This window comes from Tyto alba, unplaced genomic scaffold (genome assembly GCF_018691265.1).
Source record: "Tyto alba isolate M040663 unplaced genomic scaffold, T.alba_DEE_v4.0 Super-Scaffold_48, whole genome shotgun sequence".
Taxonomy (NCBI): Eukaryota; Metazoa; Chordata; class Aves; order Strigiformes; family Tytonidae; genus Tyto; species Tyto alba.
This window is the reverse complement of record NW_024881324.1, coordinates 9,457,480-9,481,834: the sequence shown is the minus strand read 5'-3', so window position 1 is coordinate 9,481,834 and position 24,355 is coordinate 9,457,480. Positions and strand designations below refer to the sequence as shown.

Genomic DNA, 24,355 nt, shown 5'->3' with positions numbered 1-24,355 from the left:
TTCAGATATCTAAATCTGAAAAATGCCGTAAATTTCACTTCTTTTCCTTAGCTCTATCACCTGCCAAGCACTTACCCTACAAACAGAAGAAAGCTGCAGCCTCCATGCAACTTGCCTAAGAGACGAGCTGGAAGCTAGCACTGGCCACGGCCTAACGTGCCTGTGTTTCCATGGACAGGCCCCCCCTGCTTGCACTGTAATTATTTTCATTACCTGCTGGGGAGGGGGTGGTGTTTTTCTGCAGGCTGGGAGAGACGTTCCCTTAACACCTGACTGGGTAGCAATGATGTTTTTGCCAAGTCTGGCTTTTCCCTTCCTCCCCCCCCCATCCTGAATCCTAGTTTCTAGGTCACAGCTACTGTAAATAGAACAAAAGTTCTTTTTGTGTTCGTACAGAATTTGTGAATAGGCAACACTCACCCTGGAAGGGATTTCAGCTAGTTCTGGCAGCTTTAGCGTCTGTCAGGCTCATTGCCATGCCTCCACTTTCATTTCAATGCTTAAGTCATGAGTGCAATTCTCAGAAAGAACACTTAAGTGGTATCTCTAAGTTCTGTTTCAGCTAAACATCTTCAAGTGATCTGACAACCTCAGAAACATGCTCCATTCAGGCCTGCTTACTGCCACCCCCTACTTTGAAATAAAAATGTCTGTGACGTGTCAGGAACATTGCTCTAGTGCTAACGGTACATTTAAGGTGCCAAAGTCAATTTGTTACCAAAACATTAGTGTAAAACACCACTAACCCTCAAAATGTTGAGGTATTTTGATACAGATACACTTTCTGATTATGCAGAGACTTTAAAATCAGGTTTTTAACTGACATGATTTTTTTTTTACTTCAGAAATATCTAAAAAGGTAGCGACTTCATTCTGGAGCAGAAACTGATGGGAAAATGTTGTTCTCCCACTATTAAGCAGTGGATCTGGTCCTGAAACAGCATTGCAGAGGAAGGTCAGAACACAGGCCATGCACAGAGCGTTCTACTCGTACACAGAAGAACACCAGCTGTCAAACTGAAATACTGCAGAATATTAACATGTCACTGATTGAGTTATTTCACAGGAAGACAAGAGAGAGAACCAAGCTCTCAAACTTTTCTCTTGTCAGCCAAACCCTTGTCCAAAACTGAAGGCAGGGTGAGAACTTCAGCCACTGAGGGGCAAGTTACACCCAGGGGAGCAACACACGAAAACTGGGCTCTGGGAGAATTGCAAACTTACTCAAATTTTAATACAACATTAACATTGTTGCTTATATTCCTTTTCCCAGGATACTACTAACATAAGAATAAACAAATTACCAAAGCTCTGTATTCATGCAAAATTAGGCTTCTTTATTCAGTATTTAAGTTATTCTGAATATACAAACAATTAGCCAGAATTATAAAGTGAAAATAACTGGTATTTGTACTTCTGTAGATTTACACCCATAACACATTTCGGTTAATGTTTTCTGCATGCTCCTGAAACAGTCAGTTGTTTTGCCTGGTATTATAATGCAAGAGACAAGTGCTTTCACTCCAAACAGAAGCAAAAAAGTTACCTTTCGTTAGCACGATCTGTACTGTTCATAGCTCCAAAATTATTTGCACACACCAACTCACTAACACTGCAGCGTAACACACCCTTCCCAGAGAAAAAGCAGATATTATTTCACCTCTTTATTAGCTTTGACATGTGAAATAAGTGACAATGCTTGAGATAATCATGCAAAAAATTTTCACATCAGTGTTCTGATAAAATACTTAGAGGCGAGGGAATATGCTGTGTGAAGCAATAATACACTGACATGATGACCATGGTTAGAGACACGATAACCAACTGCTCATCTCTCTCTCCACACCCATGACAACTTAATTTTAACATGATTTGCCTTCCTGTTTAATACTGCAGTTCTCTTCCCCTCAGAGTTTATCATATGACTTAAACAACTGCTTGGAAAACAACTTGATTTTCTAGTTACCTGCCAACATCCAGAACTGTAGGAGCGACACCTCTTTCAAGGTGGAGTATTTTTCAGTGTCTGCTTTCCACAGACTGACGAAAGGAACAGCTCCTTTCTGCAGCTAACACAGCCACTTTCTCATCAACCAGAGGTTAATACTTCCAGATTTAGTATGTATTGTTTCTCCCAAACTTCTTTGGCATTTATGAAAACTCCAACACTTTGAAGGTAGCTGCTGGCATCATACGGGAGCAAAACATTTTCTTTAGCTTCTGAATCAGTTCCCATTTCATTTGGGCAAAAGATTCTGACAGACACCTCAATTTCAGTTTTGGGGTAGGTCTTTGTTCACTGGGGGTGGGAGGGGATGTTCAAAATGAGTCTGGAAATCTCATCTTTCGGTATCATCTGACTCCATTTCTTCTTACCACAATAGTTCCTGCTACAATATCGTAGGCTGTTCTGTTGTGCTGGAAAAACAGCAGTGTAATGAATGCGGGAAAAAATGAAGCAATAGAAAAATTCTTGATCAAAGCTCGTATTGTGGACCTGAAACGAGATGATAATATTCAGTGCCTCACTTTCACTTTTCTGCTTATATTAGTAGTTCGTTTCCTTTCAAGTTTAGTGCCTCAGTTTTGCACAGCACAAAAACCAATCTCCGGAGTTCAGAGGAGACTGTTTTACCACCTAACCTGAAAAACATTCACAGGATTGAGTAACTGTGATTTCATTCTTAGATCACAAAAATCTAACAACAGCTCTTGCAATCTAATTGTTGCAAAGGTCAATACTGAAAATAAATGGTGTACTTCCTTCCGGATCACACACTCTCCACGCTACTCACCCGAAAGCGGTGCGGCTGAGCTACGAGCACTTACGTTGTCATGCTGACATTAGAGGACGGGATGACTAAGACACGGCTGGGCGCAATAAGGACAGATGTGTCACATGTCACAACTCGCAGTCCAAGCAAGAATTTCCCTGGGGTTGCTCCACCTGCTCCCCAAATACAGATTATCTGTAAAAGAAAAGTAGTTTTAATTCCACACACCACCAGGTTGTTGGTTGGTGTAGCAAGTGTCGTTTTCGTCAAAATTACGTGAATGTCTCAAGCTTAAACATAATGCAAAGTACTGTAAAGAGGATTCACTTTATATACTAATGGTGACAAAAATCTTTTAAACGTTTATTCAACAACTGACAACTATTAATTATAAAAGTTAACGTTTATGAATAGTTACCTCATAGAAGCAGACTAATAACCTGTAGATGAGAGCTACTATCATCATTTTCTGCAAATCCTCCATGGATGTATCTTCATCTATTTCTTCTATTATGTAATGCATGGCAAATTTAGAGATGTCCCTGTACAAAAGGAGACTGAACTTTAACACCATCCTTCTCCCGATACCAATGTTACCCCTTTAATACTAGAATTCGCTCCTTCAGTTCTGGTATTAGTAAAAGAACAAAAGTTCCTTGGCTTTTCTGATACTAAACAAGCCACTAAAACTCAGAGCACCGGGTCTCCCTCTGAGTCGCTGCCCAGCTTGGTTTGTCTGTGTCATTAAGAAAAGCTCATTCTTTATTACCACTTTTGCAGAACAGTGTCCTTGAGTAGAGAGCTGCTGAATCGTTCTGAAAGTTCTCACCCTAGTTAGGGGATCACACGCAGAACCTCTTGTTTATCTCCCAACTCTGTATGAATGGAAGGCATCCAAGTTTCTTCCTTAACAGAAGCTCTCGAGGAAAAGGAAAAGGCAGCACTCCTCTCCATAAATGCAAGGGAGAAATTGCAAGTCTCCCTAAGCAAGCAAGGGAGACCTGCCTCCCTCTGCGTGAGCCACTGTAGTCTTCACTGCTCACCAGTAAAGCAGGCATCATGGCATGCAAGAGGAAGTTTTAAAGCAATCGAAACCTTTAGCTTTTTACCCCAAAGCAGCTATGCAAAACATCCATTTTGAGTCAACTGCGCATTTTCACATGATAAACTCTACAGATTTAACAGTCTTATCTGATAGCTGGAATGGCCATACACATATGAAACATATTAGGCAAGGACTTCGCACTCACACATCTAAGTGAGAACTACTACTCACAAAGAAATGTGCAGTCCCACTTCAAAACAGCCCATCCATATTTGTACTACTTGCCCTCCTCTTTATTCAGACTTAAGGATCAAAAAAGATAAGGAATTAAAAAAAATAAGTGTGGCAGAACCTGCGTTTCCCTTCAATACCACCTTGGCCAGAAGTCTGTCTTGAGCCTGCCGGGATGTATTTTTTTTTTGTATTTTTTTTTCATCCCAACTCCTCAGCCTGACCTCAAGCACACCACATCTCACAAGCAAAAAAAACCCCAGAATGTTTCTCTGGAGTTACCCATAAGCAACTTATTGGCTCTTGCAAAAGTAGCAATATTGAATATACTGTAAAATAACTGGAAAAGGTTCCCTCTCTTTCTGTCACCTTCACTACTTTTCAGAAGCAACAGTTGTTCCCCATCTTTCCGAGTGCTTCGTTTTATATCAATCTCAGCCTACTAAAACCAAAATGGAAATACAAGCTGTCAGGTTAGAGTTGGAGGTTTTGGCAACTAAACAGAACTGAGACTTTAGCATTTTAATTGCATGCTTATCTGAACAAAAACCACTGACCATTTACATTGACAAATTTACTGTTTTAGATTTTACCCTCTTCCACACACCTTTCAAGCAGCCGTTTAAGGTGTCCGGAAGATGTTATCTCCATAATATCAGTTTACGGTCACTCAGCATTTGGAAGGCTCTTTAGCAGAAAACTCCGATTGTGTTTGTACAGTAATGGAATTACTGACTACACCAAGGTCTCATTTAATCGGACCGAAATATTTGATTACACCAACCCAAAGCAGACGAACTAAATGAGCTACGGAATAAGATATCTACAGTTACAGAAGAAACAGTCTTTGAGGTAAATGATTACCTTCGAGTCTAAAAATGTGAAACGAAGAATCTCTGTCTAGTGTACAGTTGATATACATGATGCATAATCATACCTTTTAAGAAACCCATCTTATGCCCAGTAAAGACTGCAGCATGGCAGCATTCCCAGCAATCGGGCTGTATTTTTAAAGTGCATACATATCTGACATGCAGGATATGAATTTTTTGTTGTTGTGCGTTACCATTGTTTTGGTCACACATCTAAAACACAGCAGGATAGGAGATGCTGGGAAGAGAATTAACTCCATCCCAAACAGATCCAGTACATTTTTAAAGGCTGTTTAAAAAACAACAAGTTTATTTGTCCATGTTTTTCTTTGAAATTTTTAAATGACTTTTAAAAAATCTTGCTATTGCCCCCCAAAAAATCAGAGTGCAAGTTTAATCTAGCCTTAGTAAAGGGTTTGTGAGCCTATGAAGACACCTGTACAAATTCTGTTTCTACCAGCCGACCCAAAATCAGGAAGTATTTAAAAAGGAGGTTAACCTAGTGGTGCTTTCCCTCAACTTTTGACAGTTATTAAGTGCCATCACATGCATAAGCATACCATATATACATCATGGCACCTCAGAGAGCATGAAGAGCTTAAAGCCATATATACCAAAGCTTTAAATAGTTCAACTTACTTTATTCCACTGAGGTGCATAATACTTAAAACAATGGTTGCCTTTATAAAGAACAAGATAAAAAAATCCACCATCTCTGCTATGAACCTGTGTGCCAACGATGGGATAATGAACTCCCGACCTGTAAGAGAAATAGTTCATGTTACCCAGATTTTACTGCACGAACGCAAAGTTAACACTATCATCTCAAGAACATTTCACATTAATCTCCCTGCAAGAACATAATCAAGGTCTTGATCTCAGCTCACACCATCTTTGAGAAAAATTCTAGAAGTGTACAAATAAAAAATGATCTGAATTGTTTAAATCAAGTTATAAGAACCTTCTTAAATTAAATCAAACTCTTTCAGAACTGAGTCCCCTCATAATCAGGATTACAGACAAAATCACATCCCGCTAAAGAACCAAAGTACATTGAAGATGTATCAATTTTTGTGTTCTTTTGTTTAGAACAGCCTCCTAGAGAAGAGATTTCAGTAAACCTGAGAGTTCAGATAAAAGGAAAGCTAGATCTACCACAACTTTTCTATTGCTCAGCAGCAAGGCTTCCATATGTACCAAGTACCAGCTCTCTGAAAGCAAACCAGCCTATTTTGTCTCCAGTCAGACCCAGAAACAGGAGCTGATGAGAATATTAGTCATATTTGACATAAACATTCCTATAGACTACTTATTACAATAAAACACAGCGCGCTGCCCTACCATGAGCCAGAAAATGTAACACACTTCTCCTATTTAATTGGCCAAGTGCACATGGACAAAGCAAGCTGTCACTTTAAAAGCTTTTGTTGCTAATGCTACGTTGGATGATAAAAGCAAAAAAAACCTCAAAGAGTATCTTAGAAAGTTTCCAAGGAATTGCAAAATAATTTCATCTGGACCCACCTACCCCTCTATTTCCTGAATGTGACTGTCAGGAAACCAGCAAGGACTCGCATCAAAACTTCCTCTGGAAATACCCAAGTACTACTAGATGTAACTTGTGGAAAAGAGAGACTATGTTTCTTAGTATTTCTGAGAATGCCTACCCCCATGCACAGGGAAAGGAAAAAAGGCAAGAGGAAAGCAAATCTCATTCCCTCTCTCCAATTTCAAAAAATGTCATCAAATTTCACTTAGAATAAGCCTCCACCGTTCAACTGCTGAGACTGATAACTGCCAGTCTTGGCCTCACAAGCTATGTGAGCAAAACTGAAGGCCCACAGCACTTGGGCTCTTTTTAAATGGGGCAAGTATAATCAAGCAGTGATTAGGTAAGAGCAAGTTCTTATTTAACATACCTTGTTTATATCTCTTTGTTTCCCATTTCACTGTTAATTCTGCATTGAAACTATCAAGTAGCATAACTGTTATATATATAATGTTAAAATGGATTAAATTCTCATTGGCAAAAGCATCTCCAAGTTGTCAACTAAATTCTAATTACAGATTCTTCAACTAAGGCAGAAAGGAGCCTCCCAGTCCCGGCCTGAGCCTACAGGGTCAGACAAAAGCACCTATTTGCTCTGTTAAAAGGAGCACATTTGTTGAAGTTAGTGGCAGAGTTTCATTTGAATATATTAGATTCAAGGACTGAATAAGGAAGAAGCTAAGTGGGGCTAAGAAAATAAGTATTCACATTATGTTAAACTCCATTATATTAGGAAGCCCTGGCAACCCTTAGACTCTGGCAGACTTCCATTGCAGTGACTTGAGATGTTCCTCATATCCGAAATCCACTGTTTTGCCAGCGGTTACTATTTGCATGACCGGGCCAGCCAAACGCAACACACATCCATCTTGGCTCAAAGTCTGGGATCTGACATTAAGCTAGTAATAAAGACGGGTTTGCACCACTCAGCGACAGGGCAGCTGAGGCTCGGAGGTGTTTTCTGACCTCCTGTTCCCCGCAGAAGAGCGGTAATCTCCTGCAGTAAGGCAGGGAGGGGTGAGGGGAGGAAGCGTCTTAAATCATGACGACCGTCCACAAAAAGCCTGCTACTGCCCGGAGTGCTGCTAATATCCCTGCCCTGACACACACCTGCAGGCAGCTGGGACTGGGAGAGGCAGTTCCTAATTCCACTTTTCCACATCCCAGTTTAAAATCTGCAACATTACCATAAGCTGTCACTTATTTCAGCTTACGTAAACACACCAGGCTGTAAACTGCAATGGCACGGGGACAGATACATGACCTGCCCTCCAAGCCTGCTGTGTGGGCAATAATCTCCAGTAGAAAAGAAGGAGCCGTAATCACTTCAGCTGCTGCAGATTCCTCCATCTGCCATCTGGGGCCAAAGCACCGGCACCACAGTCTTTGTTTAGAACTGTATCGCTGTACCAGGTACAGAGTTCCCTTAAGAGGGCCAAGGGTCGCAACAGGATCTAACGTTCAGAATAAACATGTTCAGCAGCATGAAATGCTATTCATGCCCTAAATTATTTTTAATATATGGAATTAGTTCCTGAAGAACTAGGTAAAAATCCAAGAATCATTTCAGTCGAGCCTCTATCCATATCCTCTTTTTCAATGACTGGCAGTATCTGTTTGTAAGCAATCTATCACTGAGAATCATGGAACAATTAAAGAAAATGCTACTTTGTGTTACAACTTTGTTTAAACAACACCTGCTCAAAACCCCAGGAAACAAGTTCAAAAGCTAGATCCCTTCCCTTCAAAAGAAAGAAACTAAAACCAGTCTCCCCTCACACCCAGCTTCTAAACAATGTTACGTATCAGCAATGCCGCACTTTGCCCTGCAGAAAGAGATGTGGCTTTCTTCCAGAGTTCTCCAGCAGTGCTCTGCTCCACCGTTACCATTACTCAAGCTGCTACCAAACATTCAGGGAATGTCACCTAGGCACTCCTCGACTTGAGAAGAAATGCTTGTGCTCCAGGTTTTCTCTCCGATGTGATCAGTGCAAGTGTCTTACTCTCGAACAAATATAAACAGAAGCACTGCTATGCACTACCTTCAACATTTGTAGCCGTAACAGGCTTTTGTGTATCTCAGGCCCTGCTGCTATCTTGCTCAATGTCAGCCTGCTTTTGCTTCTCTGCTTCAATTTCATTAAGTGACTTTATTTGAGCACCAAGAGCCCACTAAAACTGACAGTCGGTTTAGATTTCACCATCCAAACAGGCTACTTGCAAAGCTAGATGCGTGACCACAAGTTTCACTGAAAAAAGACAAACCCCGCATCCACAAAAGCACATTACAAGCTCTATGCAACCCTCCCAAACCTCCTTACGGATTAAGTCCTGGATTCAGAGTAGGCATTCGGGGGGCTGTCACCTTTCACAAGGCGCAGCGACACCACCACTCCACCCCCCACCCCCCCACACACTCGGCTTCCCCCTCCAAAACGCCGCTCCCGACCCCCGGCCCGCACTCACCCGCCGGCCGCCCCGTCTCCCTGGGGGGGGTGCCGCTGGTGCCGCCGGCCGCCCTGGGCAGGGGGGTCAACCTTCCCGCCGCGCCCGGCCAAGCCGGGGGGGCAGCGGCGGCAGCGCGGGGCCCCGGCCCGGCAGCGGCCGTGTGGGCCGGCGCCGGAGCGAAGAGGTAGAAGGGGCTGTAGTAGGCGGCGGCGGCCGCTGCGGGCGGAGGGGAAGAAGAAGCAGGAGGAGGAGGAGGAGGGGGGGGCGGCGGCGGCGCGGCGACGCGATGGGGGGCGGCGGCGAGGAGGGCGGGCAGGCAGCCCTGCCAGCTGAGGTACCCGCAGTACGAGTCCCACAGCCACTGGTGGACGCGCCGCGCGTACTCCGCCGCGCTCAGCGGCTTCGCCCCGCCGCCCTCCCCCCCCGCAGCGGCCGCCGGAGGAGGGCGCGGCGGTGACGGCTCGGCGGCGGTGGCGGCGGGCTCCCCTTCGGTGAGGCCGTCGCTCCTCTTCTCGCTGCCGCCCTCCGCCATCGCCGCCGCCGCCTCAGCGCCGGTGCGGCCCGCTCCCGGCTCCGCCATCTCCCCTCTGACGCTGAGGGCCTTCCCTCACCGCGCATGCGCGGGGAAGACGCCTCGCCTCTCCCACTCAGCGAGGGGGGGCAAGCAGAGGAAGGGACCAAACGGGAGGCGGAGCCCTGGGGGAACGCAGCCGCTGCGCCAGGGAAGAACAAAGCTTCCCCCCTCCTCGTGAGATGGTACCGCCGGGCGCTGAGGCGGGGCCGCGGGCCGCCCGGGGCGGTTCCAAGCGAAAAGGCGGCGGGGGGGAGGGGAGGGACGGAGGCAGGCGAGTTCACGCTGTGGAGGCGGCTGTGTCCGTTTAGAAAGCACGTAATTATTTTTCCTTAGCATAAACACCAGAGTTTCCTGCCCGCGGCTGCTCCGTTGTCGCGGCGGTCCCCTCAGCACGGCGCGGGGTCGTCCTTCTCCTCAGCCAAAGCCCCCCCCGGCCTGGTTTCCGTAGCTGTGAAAGCCGGCGGTGGGCTCTGGGGTTAGCTGCTCCCGCGTCTTGTGCTGAGGGGAGTCTCCATCTTCCCTGCCAGCCTGGGTTTCCAAAATGCTCCCTCGCCAAACGTGCTTGGCGGGGGGGGATAGAGAGTGAACGGCTGCCGGTCCTGGGCTCGGCTGGCGGCTGGATTTGGCCCACGTCAGAGAGATATCGCTCGTCGTGGGCCGCGGTAGATGAGGTCATAAATCCAAGTGTAAATAAGGCATCGCCTAGCTTCCGAACAGTTCCCCCTCCTGCGGGGGCAGCTGCTGTTCCTGGCCTCTAGCAACTTTCTAAACACTCTCAGCTAATGGGAGGTAGGTTGAGATTCTTCGTAGAGAGAGGAAAAAGGTGTTAAACTGCTCTTGCGTACTTCTGCAGTTTGATTTTTGTTGTCTTAAATATTGCTTGCTTTTCCACCTCCCCTTTTTCACCTTTCCCCCTGTCACGTTCATGTTCTTCCTGTGCAAAAACTCTGAACAAAGAACCAGTGGCACTGCAACAAGTTTAAATGCTGTTCTCCAAATTAATTTTTAATACTTAGGGTTCCTGTATACTATTAAGCATCTCAACCAGACGACGAGTTCTGTATAACACGGATGAGCATAACTCCGTACTGAATGAAGTGGTAATATATACTATAAACATGGAGTGTTTCCCATTTTTAACAGCAAATAGCACAGCTGAAAAAAAAAAAAAGTTTCTCCCTCTCCCTGTTAGAATAAACCAAATACATTCCTTTTCCCGTGTAACCCTAACTCATTTAAAAACTGATGTTGTTTCTGTGATTTGAGTCTCTCATAGGCAAGCTGAGGTGAATTGACAAAGTGCTTAGCCAATAACCCATACCACTCTAATTAAATGCAGTTATGTTGGGTGCTGGCACTTGTTATGTAGATACGGTTCTAATTACAATGGTATGTGTTTTGTAACATTGACCTGGGTGAAATCAATACGGGTAAATGATTTGGGAAACATAGCAAGTTTCAGCATGATTAGGAAGGACATTGAAGAATGGAAGAAAAGAAGGAAGATAGACAAACAAGTGTATAGAAGAAAACCAGGTCTTAGGTTAGATAGTAACTCCTCCTAACAGAAAAACTAGCTTGGAAGACTGACAGTAAAAGTAACATAACTGAGCTTCTTCCTTTATAATATTCCAGTTCTTTCATCAGCTACAGTCTATTTAAATTTCCTTAAAATTGAGTTTTCACCACAAACCCTTCAGGACCAAACAGTGTCAGGCTTGCTTTTTTTTTTTTTTTTTTTTTTTTTTTTTTTGGTTTGTATGTGTGTGTGGCTACAGGTTTTTGCAAGCCAGATATCAGAACTTAAGGTAAATTACAAGATCTCGCAGGCTTCATGTAATGCTGCCAGTCACATGTAAATTTTAGGGTCACCAGCAGCATTACACAGGCATAACCAGTTAGAACTTTAGAACTCACTGTGCGATTATGCTGGGTACTCAAGGTGAACCTGTATCACTGACAGCAGAGAGAAGGGGAATAACAGAGACAATGTAATATTTCTTAATTCCCAGATTTTTCAGGTGTTAGTTTTCTATTCTTCTGTCTTAAAAAAATAACCCACAAATGCTGCAAGCATTCAGATTATTCTATTCTGTGATGCATATTATAGAGAGATGCTGTGACAACAGGGCTTGCCAGTGGTGGGGAACTCACAGCTGAGGCTTTTGGTGACAAAGGTCTTGTTTCATTGCTGTGTCGCATTGCTGCACGTGTTACGGGAGTACTTACAATCTTCCACAGCATCAGTTTCTCCCTACTTTACTTTGATTTCTCTTGTGAGCAGAATCAGAAAGGGAGATAATCTTGGGTAGTTCATTGTACCAGTTGATGAAAATAAGTGATTGAATGCCTTGGCAGTTAAATATCCTCTAGAAATGAGATTTAGGCAAAAGGAAATGTTTTGAACTCGATCAAAAGGGAAATACGCACCTAAAAGCTGATACAGCAGTAGTTAAGGTTTAAGGGGAATCTAGAATCTCATCTTAAGCTCTTTAAGTATAGGTAATGCTGAAAAGCCTGATCTGTCACTCTTGAGTGGGGAATCTTTTCTAATCAATAGGAAGTAGCAGAGCACTGGTCTGCTGTAAATCTAGCTGTTGTTCAGAGGTAGAGAGACCTATCATTGCTCATTTTTGATATGTGTTCTAGCATCTTGTTTTCACGGCAGGGTTTTAAACAACTTTTAAAACCAATAACTTGCTGAAGCATTCATCTGGATGTATGAAACTGAAGTTCAATTCCTTCCTTTGCTTGTTGGCTGCAGATCCCATCTCCTGCATCGTGTTCTAATAACAGGGGCTCTTTTAGAGTCCTTGTAGAAGTGTTGCTGGACATGAATCAACAGCAACCTCTTGTCATTCCAAAGTGGTTAATTATTGTAGTGCCCAGAAGCCTACATGTATTCATGCTATTTAGACACTTGTATCAAGTATGTATGTTCATGTACAGAGTGAAATTAATGCAAATGTTGGTTAAAAAGATCCTTCATTACTGAAACACATAGACTGAGTCACTGAAGAGTGAGAACTTTACCCCCTGTTGGGACAAGCAGCCAGATATAGGACATGAAACCTGAGCCAAAATGTAAATGTATGCATTGAATAAGCATAAAGTAAAACACTATATATTTCAGTGTAGGAAAATGGCACAACTGTCTCTCAAATGAAATCAATTTAGCCTTTCACTCTGAAACTAATCTGACTCATGCAGGTGAGGATTTTGAAGGAGAGATTGGCTCTAAAAGCCATCATGGTCCATTGAGAGGCATTTTCTTTCTAATAGATGCAACTTCAGGTGTAATACAGACAGAAAATAGAGTCCTAGTGGTCACAGTGGATAAAAAGGCCCTAGCAAATCAGCTGGAGAAAAATGAACTTTCCCACATTTATTTTAGGATACACAGATTTTTAGTGTGATTGCCTGTTTACAAGTACTATCTGCTTTGGGAGTTGTGTGTAAATACCTTTATTTGCCTTTTGCATTAACCTGGTTTGAATGAAGAGTAACCAGGCAACAGCTTTACTCAGGAGGGTGGCACTCGGAAGCCTTACCAGTTACCCAATTCCCTATCAGATTCTTCAGTGTTGCCAGAGAGGAAATACGATTGTGCCTCTGTCAAAGCAGCACAGGAGCTTGGGGTTTGGAGGAGAAGAGTCTTCGGTGGTCAGTGGTGATCAGGTAGGGTCCTTGGCATGCAGCAGGACTCAGGGAAGCAGGGTTAAGCCTAGAAGATCACCTCTGAGTTTTGGGGGGTGGAGAGGGAGTTTTCTCTGTACTTACACAAAAGTTTGGCACCCAAAATGTTTTTTCAGGATCATTTCAGGTAGGTTCTTGTTTTCTGGTAGTCAGAACTTTCCTTGCGGAGTGTTATTGATCATTTTTATCTAATGACTGCTTCGTATGTCAGGGGCCTGTGTATAGGCACTTTCTGAGGGCAACAGCTACTTGTGGGCAATATTTTCACAGCAGTGGGCCCTGATCACCTGCAGCAGGGGAACTGAATCTGTCCTACATGTTCTTGATAACTGCTCTGCTTGCTCGCATACCGTATAATCAAGTGAACGTTACCTCCATTTGTCTGGAGGCAGCTGCTTCCACATTTTAGAAGGAGCAACAGCAGATCAGGAGAGTGTACTAAAGGTGCAGGCTGAGTTGAGCCCCTGAAGGATTTCAAATGGACAAATGCTTGATCTCTAGGGAAGAAATGTGAGGCACGGGTTTATGAACGTGCGTACCATACAGTAACATTGAAAGAACTCGTGCAGATCCAGATACACTGAGGACTCGGAAAAGAGAACAAGAATGGTTTGTCTGGGTAATAACTATAGCACTGGGAAGCCTTAGCAAGTGCCTAATTCCCTAGGACATTGAAAAGATTTTTGGTTTTCAAATGCAGACTTGAAATTGCTTATTCTTTTATCTTTAACAGCTCTGTTAAATATTACTTTTAAGTTCAATCTTTTTTTTTTTTTTTTAATGTGCTTTTAATGGGGATATGCTTAGCAGTGTTCAAAAAAACCAAAAGATCAAATTAATCATTGGTAACAAGTAGTTGTTTTTTCTTGTTCATCCCAATCAAACCTTCTCCTTTTACCAAGATGGTGATTTAAAGACCAAAGTAATCTTTAAATGTTTCCACAGTGACTTCTGGAGAGTAGAATTCCCCAGCTCCTTTGGCAAAGGGCGTGCATGTCCTGTCTCAGTGCTGTGGTCCTGCCGTTTTGTTTCGCGCAGAGCTGGCGGGGGCCTGGGCCTCGGCTGGTTCTGCCATCTTGTGGCTGCACGCCACCGCTACCTCGGTACTTCCCCACTAATTCCTGGTAACCAGTATTCCAAATAACTAAGCAAGTATCACAGAATCACAGAATGGTGGCGGCTGGCAGGGAAGTCGGGAGGTCACCTGGTCCAACCTCCCCCTGCTCAAGCAGGGCAGCCTAGAGCCAGGGCTGCATCCGTGCGGCTTTTGAATATCTGCAAGGATGGAGACAGCACCGCGTCTCTGGGCAACCTGTGCCAGCGCTCAGTCACCTGCACGGTGAAAAAGTGTTTCATGATGGTCAGAGGGAACCTCCTGTGTTCCAGTTTGTGCCCAGTGCTTCCGGTCCTGTCACTGGGCACCAGTAAGCCTGGGCCTGTCTTCTTTTCATTCTCCCTTCAGGTATTTATACACATTAACAGATTTCCCCTGAGCCTTCTCTTCTCCAGGCTGAATGGTCCCAACTCTCTCAGCCCTTCCTCCTGCGAGAGGTGCTCCAGTCTCTTCATCGCCTTCGTGGCCCCTCACTGGACTGACTCCAGTATGCCTATGTCTCTCGAACTGGGGAGCCCAGAACTGGACCCAGCACTCCAGGTGTGGCCTCACCAGTGCTGAGAAGAGGGGAAGGATCACCTCCCTCGCCCTACCGGCAGTGTTCCTTCTCACGCAGCCCAGGATTCCCTCAGCCTCCTTTGCTGCAGGGGCACATCACCGGCTCATGTTCAACTTGTCCACCAGGACTCCCAGTCCTTTTCTGCCAAGCTGCTCTCCAGGTGGGCAGCCCCCAGCATAAACTGGTGCATGGGGTGGTTGTTCCCCAGGTGCAGGAATTTGCAGTTCCCCTTGTTGAACTTCATGAGGGACTTGTAGAGAGTATTTCATGAGTACTTTTACAGAGGTTCTATTTAAGAAAGTATGAGATCCATTGAAGTTCTTCATAGGAAAAAAGCTGGTTTACTTTTGGACACTTAGTAAAAAATCTCCTTCTCTTACATGTATTTTACTGGCTGACTGACAGCACCTGTACTGGTGAATATTTGACCCATGCAGATCTATAAAAATGAACTGGCTAATTACACCATATACATTTGTTCTGTAACAATATAGGCCCCAAATGCACTGTTTTCTGCTTTAAGAGTTGCACCGATTGAGAGCATAACCACAACTTCAGTGTAGAGCTGAAATCAAGAGGCATGTCTTGTGTGATAGCATGCAATAAAAAGAAATGATCAATAGGACTTTAGGGATGCTCAGCATTTAGTAGTTCATTCCTTGCTGGAGTCAACCATTAAACATAGATCAAGCTTGCTGCTGAAGACTAGGTTGACACAACTGATCATGATTGGCATGATTCTTCAAATCATTGTTCTGCAGCTTGTTGACTACTTCTACCTCAAGATACACTTGATTTTGCAGAAAGTGAGTTTTTAACCTTTAATTGTACACAAATTCATGTAGGCAGAATCAGAAGCTTGGGTTTCTTTATTTAGCCCTCATTTATATTTTTGAAGTTAAAGACATATTACAGGGAAAGAACAGTCCAACCTACTGCAAATGTATGACAAGTATCTTTATGAGTACCAGAACTGACAAAAACTGGTTATAGACTTTTTGTCACATGGCTGACTAGAAGTACTGGATAAAATCTATTTGCATGTCTACAAAGTCTCTTTCCTATTTTTCTTGTGTCCAGTAACGCATGGACTCGTTAGCCTTTTCTTCAGTTGAAGCAATTACCTTGGGTCTGTCCATGCAAGGCCTTCTTCATTAGCTTTTAAACCTCTGCACTCTGCCAAAGTTCTCAGGTGTGTTCAGACTGTCAGGCACACACTGTTACTGCATAAAACTTCTTCCTGTTAGGAAACTGGTCAAAAAAATATACTTGGGTCTTGCATGTTGCAGGAGCATGAGTGTTAGGGAGAAGGTCTAGCCACAATGGAGTTTGCTTTCAAACATGTAAAAGAGGAATCAGACCAGCCTTCACACGGTTTGTTTTTGAGGGGGGAGTTAAATCCATAGGAGGAACTAAAAAAGAATTTGCCTGCCTAGTGATTCAGAGCTGTCTCGCTGCTTTCTGTTTATTGTCAAGCATTTGATATTTGTTTTGTCTCATACCTCCAAAGATTAAGTGGCTTCCTGTTGCTGCATAATGACTTGATCCCTATTTGATGCTGGCTGAAAACAAGAGTCAGTATTTCAGGTCAGAATGCTCCAGAATGAGATTATTTTATCAAACAAATTATGATTTAAGGGTTAAAGAATCCTTCAACAATCCTTTTAGCGTGACAAGTACGCGATGCCCATTCTTCAGATATAAGCACATCCAAGTGACATATGGAGTGGACCGCTTGTGGTTTGTTAACACAGGAGGGACACTACCAAAGCCATGGAGGGAAACAATGGGAGAAGCTAAAAATAAAAGGCGAACCTTATAAAATTGCACCAGGTCACGATCATCTCCCTAGACATAATCCCTAGAAGATACAGGTGTACCTATAAGTGAGACTCATGAAAAGCTCAATTCTCTGGCTGTCACAAAGTTATATGCATGAAACTTCAGGTTTATCTGCTAGCATGCAGAATACCTGCTATTCACTGTCAGGTGAGTTACAGCAGCAAAAGTGGTAATGTTTAATGAAATGGAAGGAGGACCTACTTAATCAAGCTCTTGCAACAGCATTTAAGAAAGAGAAAGCTTATAGGACAAACACTGTAACGGAGCATGTTCTGAACAACTTTGTATTTAAACAAGTACATTTTCCATTTTATTTCATAAGAAGTTTACTGTTGAAAAAATGGTATGTATTAAAGCAAACACATTATACACATAGATTAAACATCAGATAGCAAAACCTTATGGCATGAGCACTACTGGTTGTATTGTATAGGGTTTAGAATCAAAGATATACTTAAAAACCCTCAAGAATTAATGTACTTTCAAGGTAAATTAGGCACAAAATTTAGCTTGTAACTAGCTCTGCAAGCATCTCACTGTGATTTCGCTGTTACAAAGTATTACAAGTGATCAAAAACATAAGCTGACTACTTAAATTTTTAAAATTTTATTTGTACTATGTGCTGAAATAGTACAAATGTGTACAACACTCCACCTTTGTTAAAAAAGCATGTACAATAGGGACTATAAAGTAGAATCAAAGGGCTAAACAGGAAATTAGCCCTTTATTTGGGCTCAGAATTAGTATGACATAAATATATGGCTTTGCTTTGTGGACATACTTGAAATTGAGTAAGTCCTACAAATGTGGGGAAGAAACAGGAAGATATTTGTAATGAATATGAGCTACAATAGCAATATTTTAAAGGAACGTTATAAGGAAACTAGCTGGTATCTGACATACATGCCTCCCTCAGTTTTCGGAACAGAATGCAAGATACAATGTGAAATTTTAAATTATGAGAGATTGTCTCACCAAAAAAAAAAACCCCAAAAACCAAAAACAGCAACAACAACAAAAAAGAAATCCAAGGATCAAAAAACCTTCAAGTGATTTGCTGCAAGGTTTTAGCTTAGTTGAGGCTTTAGCTCAGAAAGAATTACTGATTTGCAAGAAATGAGAGGGCAACAGCATGTCTGTGGACCGTAATAAAATCTTACCTCACATAAAACATAGGGATCTTCTAAATACACATATTAGAAAAGTGTTTGATTAAAATACCAGATTTTTTTTATCTTCCATTAACAAAATGTGTTGCTGAAAGTTGTCATTTTCTGCTTGTTTAAAACAAACCCCATTATGATTGCCACAGAACTACAAGGAACTGCATACTTTCTAGGGGTACACTTTTACTGCATCTTACAGGAATTGCTTAATAGGTAAAAATAAACATCTTAAAGTCTTAATGCTGTTTTTGATTAGCAGAAACATAAAAAGGAATGCACTGAAGCAAGATGATAACAAAGTGTATCATGCAGTATTTTGGCTTGATGTATGCGGTATTTCAAACCAATGACGTGACTGGAGGGTGGGGGGTTTTAATCTATTACATTCACATGAAATCATTTAGAATGAAAACTGTGTGTGAAGGCAAACTGTGTGGGAACGTGGAAAGTACTGGGATGCCTAACGGAAGGGTGCCGGTGGTGTTACTGTTTTTAGCATGCAGAGCTAATGCTTGAAGGCCTATCACAGCAGTATGAACTACTGCTGCTTCTAGTTCTTTACATTACTGCTTAGTTTATGCTGGCCGTGGTCTGGTCACGGTCAGCAAGTGCTGTGTGGCGTTGGGAAGTTAACCCACAATCTCTGCAGGTTCAGTGACCAACTTAGATCCATCCCATGCTGTCTTGAACTGTTCAGGAACCGGAAATTCTTTCTGTTAAGAAACAAAAGCAACAATGATGGTTAAATAAACAGTGGATACCTCATGAAAACTGGTGGAATACTATTAGTGCTACATGACTGAGAAAGCATTGATAGCTCAGACATGCCAGGATTAGAGAGAAGCCTTCTTCATTACCCTAGGAAGCTGTTTTACAATGCCACACAGGAAAAAGCCTTATTGCTACCCAGTTTCAAATAGCCTTGGTATGGTACTACTTTGCAATAATCCCTCTCACACAATTATTTGGAACAACTAAGCAAATAAGCCTCATGTCAGAAATCACTTTAGATTCCATCACTGTCTGGGTTGGAAGACAGTAGAAAGGATTTAGATACGGAGATTTAGCGAGGAGTCTAATTTTAAGGACAAAAGCAATATGGAGATAATATGGAAGAATAAAATAATAAAAAAAAGTATCATTTTAAATGTGATACACTTCAAAAGACTTAACGTCCCTTGTGGGGTACACAAAACGAAGCAGAACATCAAAGAAAGTCTTTTTCCATTCCATGTATTCGGTGAAAGGATGGGAGATGTTGGATCTTTCTCTGTTCCCAGTAAACAAAAAACAATGTGAAGAGAAGGGGTCTTTCATTCACGCCTTAAATAGGTGTTTTGATAGCCAGTAATTTCAAATAATACAGAGATTTGGGTGAGACTGATCAAAAGGACTTTTTTTTTTTTTTTTTAAGAAATGGGTGAATATGCACCCACTGAAAACCATTCCCTTTTCAGTTATCTGAAGCTGGGCATCCGACAGTCACTTTGGGAAATGTGGAGCATGAGAATTCTGTTGTTACATCTTTTCTTTTATAAAGCCTAACCCCCTCTACCAAACAAAATTCCAGTCCAGAAGATTAATGGGAAATTTAAGTTCTGTTTATGTCCATTCAGTGCAAATTCAACACTGCTCTGTTGAGGAAATTAGGGAACTATTACAAGTATGCTTTCCTTGCATGATCCCTTGCTAGTGGGGGAAGTGACAGAGCTTGACTTTACTAGAAATGCCGGCGGGCATAGTATGAAAATCTCACTAGAATAGAAAAGTTGCTGGGAAAATGCACATGTTTAAGAGGCTTTTAAGGACATATGTTGAAAATACCAGAAAGTACTATAAATGCTACCCATGTATCAATAGCTTTAGAAAAAATATTACACTGTATTATTTCATCTGTAGTAGTATAATATTTATCTTAGTTTTAGCATCATCATCTTCAGGCTTGAGTGCTCTTGTGTGAAGTGAGTTTCGCTGGGAGATTATGTTTAGATATCAAAAAAGAAAATTAAATGGACAGGAGATGAAGCCATTAAAATGGAAAGAAATAATGTAATGTCTGATCTTTGAAATTGCTTTGTGACCCAGAAAATAAGGAGTTCTACTTGCACTGATAGCTGAGAAAGTGGTACGTAGAAATCAAATTGTTTTGGATCATTTTTTGGTGATGTAGTATGTGTGGTATGTTAGTTTCTTTCCTATCAGTTTAAGTGCTATTAGCTACCAAGACTAGTGGGGAAGGGGTTGGAAAGCTTTAAAAATATCTTCACTCACGTAATCACCATCTTGGGGGATGAGGATGTTCATCTCGGATGACTTGGCACTCACAATCTCACAATCTAATGATTCCTCACTGAGGTAAATGTGGCAGCCTTCTGTTTTGTTAATAGAAATGGTTGGCACTTTTCCCATCACCTGCAAAATAAAATCTATTTAATATCCAATCTTAAAATGCACACAAAGATACTGTTGATAAAATCCTCATTGCCAGCCTGGTCTAATTTTGGCCACCAACATCTGATCTATGTGTCAGCTGCCTGCATGATGCTTATATTTGATTTGTTAGACACGGTGAAAATTCTTGGTGGTGGTAATTAAGATCTATACACAACAGCAGACTTCTAATATACAGCAAGCTTTTAATATATAGTTTGATGAATGTGCTTTCCTGACTCTCTCTAATTTCTGTGACACTTTTGTGCTGATATTTAGGCAGTGTTCACCTTGTTCATCAGTGAGAACTGGTTAAGAAATCAAACATGTCAACTCCAACCCAGTAAGGGCACATGAAAGATCCCAGAATACAGCAGTACTCAAGAAGTGACTTGTAATACATCCTGAAGACTTCAAAGCTCTTCCAGGTTTTACAGCATATGATAGGAAAGGGGTTTTATTCCCTTCAGGCAAGCTATAGTTCTAAAAAAGTACTGAGATCAATTTAATTAACTCTCTGAAGGTATTTCTTATATTGCTTGAAAAGCAAGCACAAGATTTACTTGAGGGGAGAAAGGGAAATCTTGCTTACAATTCTACAGATTAAAAGATTTCTTTGTGGCTAACTGGCTGACTCACTGATTGTCAGTAAAAATTCCTCCTTCTCCTCCTGCCCTCTCTATCAGGGACAGCAATATACTCTGGACAATGCATCAAAAGGACAGAGGTTATTCCAAGCCATAAAACAGTAGCAGCATGTGACAGATATGTACTTGCTAATGAAAGAGTGTCTCCCATCATTCAAATTAAGAATATATTTTCAGCTTCAATTCCTGAAATGTGACAGCAAACAAAGAACGTGTGCTCTATCCTCTTGCATCCCACCTTGATCCTGAAGTCTGATCTATGTAGCAGATCAGTGCATCTAAAAATGATCTTTCTCTTCTTTAATGGCTTCTCATGCAATAGAGAACAAAAGGAGGGTGTGTTTAATAAATATTGCAAACATCTGGCAAGAAAAAAACCTCAGTGGGAGGCAGGAGAGCCAGGCAATATGGCAGTGAAGTAACTATTTTTAGCAAAACCAGTAGGATGAATTTACTGAAATTTGTTGCATTAACATATGCTGTATTTGAAAATTATAAACTTGGGCCTTCAAAATACTGAGAAGTTTGAGGTGCTTGGTATACTCAAACCCTGTGGAAGCTGCCTGATTCAAGCATCATATAGTATGTAGCCAGACTCTGCCTTCTTAAGTAGAACTTCACTCTGCTCCATGGCATAGAAGCCTTATGCAATATTCATAGAACCTGCTTAATCAAAAGAGTTTTGATTCTTAGAAAAGATATTTCCCCTTTATTTGAGTATTAGCAAGCTGTGGTTTTGCTATTCATTATATATGAATTTTTCAGCTTTCATGAATAGTTCTAGAGATAATGATAAAAATAATCTAATTTTTAAAAAACCCACTCAAATAAATGCCTGGGATCTTTAACTATCTGTCTCTGCCATAAGTAGACATGTCGTGATTGTGAATAAAACTGCTTGTTACAGTTCAGAAGATGATGCACAGCTGGTAGCAATGTCAGCCACCTGCATGAGATTCGAAATATAAAAAAGCATCTCACCATTATCTCCTGTGGTGGCCGTGACCAGTGTTTCTGAAGCATGGAGCAGGACTGTCTACATTTAATGTCATACAGTGGGCACAGCCTTTCAAGCAAAAGACCTCATGTTGAAGACTGGAAGTTCGATATAATTTAATTAACATTTCATTTCTTTTTCACTTAAAATAATACATCCTAAAGTCCCTTCTTGAGACTAGGTCATGTGTGTTGGACACAACGCAGTATTAGAGCACGTATAGTGGAACTTCTTTGCAATGAGATGAATGAAGTGCTGTAAATGTCAGTCTGTATGTTGAACGGGGCAAGCATCCCCAGTAGAGAGGGCAATATATGGATTTAAAATATGTATGTTTTGTTTTCACGAGAACCACAAGGAAGATGTTCTCTAATGAAACTTTGCTTACTGGTTATCAAAGACAAAACCAGTAGAGGCTCATAGCCCATTTGTAGGCAAGTGACTACATTATTTACTCACCTAACGTGTCACGTCGCCGGCAGGGGTAATTTTCAAAATCCCAGTGCCTACTTTCACTTTATGTCATTTAGTTGTCCTCTGACAGTCTATTCAAACATTTCCATTGAAAGAATAGCAAAAAAAAAAAAACCAAAACCCAAACATCTTCTGGGCTTAGAAATCAATTAGCTAACTGCCAAAATCTGTCCCATAAGCACCACTGAACTTTCAACTGCTAGGAACTGTTTAGCATGAAAGCAAGAAAATTAGGGCCAGAAACACCAGTTCTTACGGCTTCACTGGAACCAGAAGGGACTGGGCTAAGGGAGGGTCGTTAGCGACGGTCAGTAGTTTTCACAGGCATTTTCTAAATATATTGGCAGACTTTAGTGCATATAAAGATACATTTGGATGCATCAATCTCTTATTTTTATTGTGCTCCTGTGAGTTTTAAAAATCTCTTGTAGCTACATGGTGGGCTTTTTTTTTCCCTGCTTGTTCTCTATCTTTGCTTTTCAAATAGATACTTACCTGAATCTGAATATCCCTGGAATTGATCACTTCCACGATTCCCACAACGTTGTCAAATACAAGGCCAAACTTTTTACAGTTGTCTAAAATAAAAGCAATCATAAATAGGAAAAGCAAGATGAAAGCAAATATATGCACACCTGCTACATTAACTATGAAAATTCCCAGTCTTGCACTGCATAGCTGAGCGACTTTACTCACGTGATCAATCCATTAAAGTGAATGGAATGTTTCAGATGCATTATTAATCACATAAATCAGTTTTTCCAAGATTGGCATTTAAAGCCCAGCTGAGCTATACACTCACCAATAATAATTGAATTGATTTTTCCTTTTATCTGAAGTGTAGATTTGTTACACTTAAAAATGTAGGCCACTTGCTTGAGTTCAGTGTTGTTAATGACCAGGTCATTCTTATCCTCTTGATATTCCTATTTCAAAAGAAAGTTTATTTAATTGGTTGTCTTTAACTAGCTAGCAGTCAGACAGAGTTTAGTACAACTTATCCTCGGGTCATTGCATCTTCAGTTACAGCAGAGCAATATCCTTCCTGTGGGTTAAAAATCTAATCTGCTCGATTATCAGATATTTCACCTAATTCACCCTTAGATGACACATCTGTATTTTAGAGCTGCAGAACTGAAGAACTTAGCATAGACCATGACAAAACCCATTAATTTTGTAGCAAAGGCATTACGCTCACAATTTAAAAATGCATTCACAAAACTGTTACTTGGCTCCCATCCAATTTAGACCAGCACTTTGAAGAACAGAGCAAGTTTTTGTTTCCCCGAAATGTTATATAATGTTCTATACAGTGTGTTATGAACAGGTGCAGGCATTACCATCTGCAATAAGGAGTAGCGGGTGAAGAAATTTCCTTTCATTATGAAGTGTGAAAAGACATTTACACTCCATAGATGTCCAGGAAAGACTAGGGATCCACAAGGAAAATTCCAGGTCCTATAATCTTAAGGCAACATAACACAGGCTAATGGTAACTGCACCTTAGGCAAACTCAACTCCACAGTGATAACTGTGTATATAACTTTCTGCATGACTAAAATGCATATTGTTTCCTCCCTCTTTTAACTGACAGTCACGTGAATTTTTGCTCATAGATTATTCAGTATGTGCCTACATAAATTAACTCCCCAAATTTAAGCAAATCTATTTTTTCCATCCGTAGTTAAGAAAAAGGAAAATGCTTCTCTACTTTTAAGCATGGGAGACATGCTTGCATGGAATGGGTGATGAAAAATAAAGGTTTAATTCCATTGGTTAACAAAGCTGGAGAAAGTGCTCTGTGATAATACTGTTATCTCTCACTTGCACAAATGGCCTGCAAGAAGGGATTTTAATTGGAGCTCTCCACTGAATTTGTTTCTGGGGGATTGTCTGATTTTGCAGGGAATTTATATGCTGTTTCTGACATTCTCCA

At 41.6% G+C, this 24,355-nt stretch overlaps 2 protein-coding genes and 1 long non-coding RNA gene across 4 annotated transcripts in view; 1 reads left to right on the top strand and 2 right to left on the bottom strand.

Moving 5' to 3' along the window:
- Positions 1 to 1,316: 1,316 nt before the first annotated feature.
- Positions 1,317 to 9,554, bottom strand: FAM8A1 (family with sequence similarity 8 member A1). Its single transcript, XM_042806618.1, has 5 exons — positions 8,938 to 9,554; positions 5,562 to 5,682; positions 3,193 to 3,316; positions 2,830 to 2,969; positions 1,317 to 2,497 (listed from the first exon to the last, which is right to left on the bottom strand). Exons 1-5 carry the CDS (start codon positions 9,497 to 9,499, stop codon positions 2,353 to 2,355), a joined length of 1,092 nt encoding a protein of 363 aa, XP_042662552.1. The 5' UTR covers positions 9,500 to 9,554; the 3' UTR covers positions 1,317 to 2,352.
- Positions 9,555 to 10,025: 471 nt separating this feature from the next.
- LOC116960407 overlaps positions 10,026 to 24,355 on the top strand; it is a 48,961-nt gene continuing 34,631 nt past the window's right edge. The window contains exon 1 of the long non-coding RNA XR_004406371.2: positions 10,026 to 10,282. This is a non-coding gene — a long non-coding RNA (uncharacterized LOC116960407). The remainder of the gene's footprint in view (positions 10,283 to 24,355) is intronic.
- Positions 15,714 to 24,355, bottom strand: part of CAP2 (cyclase associated actin cytoskeleton regulatory protein 2) — a 71,139-nt gene continuing 62,497 nt past the window's right edge. For both annotated transcript variants that reach the window (XM_032987757.2, XM_032987755.2), the window contains 4 exons: positions 23,222 to 23,345; positions 22,915 to 22,997; positions 20,143 to 20,283; positions 15,714 to 18,584 (listed from right to left, as the gene is read on the bottom strand). In XM_032987757.2, coding sequence (XP_032843648.1) covers positions 18,501 to 18,584; positions 20,143 to 20,283; positions 22,915 to 22,997; positions 23,222 to 23,345 — 432 coding nt within the window. In that variant the 3' untranslated portion in view covers positions 15,714 to 18,500. The remainder of the gene's footprint in view (positions 18,585 to 20,142; positions 20,284 to 22,914; positions 22,998 to 23,221; positions 23,346 to 24,355) is intronic.

Coding starts and splice junctions, on each gene's coding strand:
- FAM8A1 (XM_042806618.1), bottom strand. CDS start 9,499: ATGGCGGAGCCGGGAGCGGGCCGCACCGGCGCTGAGGCGGCGGCGGCG. Junction 2,970..3,192: donor TATTAGTCTGCTTCTATGAG/GTAACTATTCAT, acceptor TTTCTTTTACAG/ATAATCTGTATTTGGGGAGC. Junction 2,498..2,829: donor TCTAATGTCAGCATGACAAC/GTAAGTGCTCGT, acceptor ATCTCGTTTCAG/GTCCACAATACGAGCTTTGA.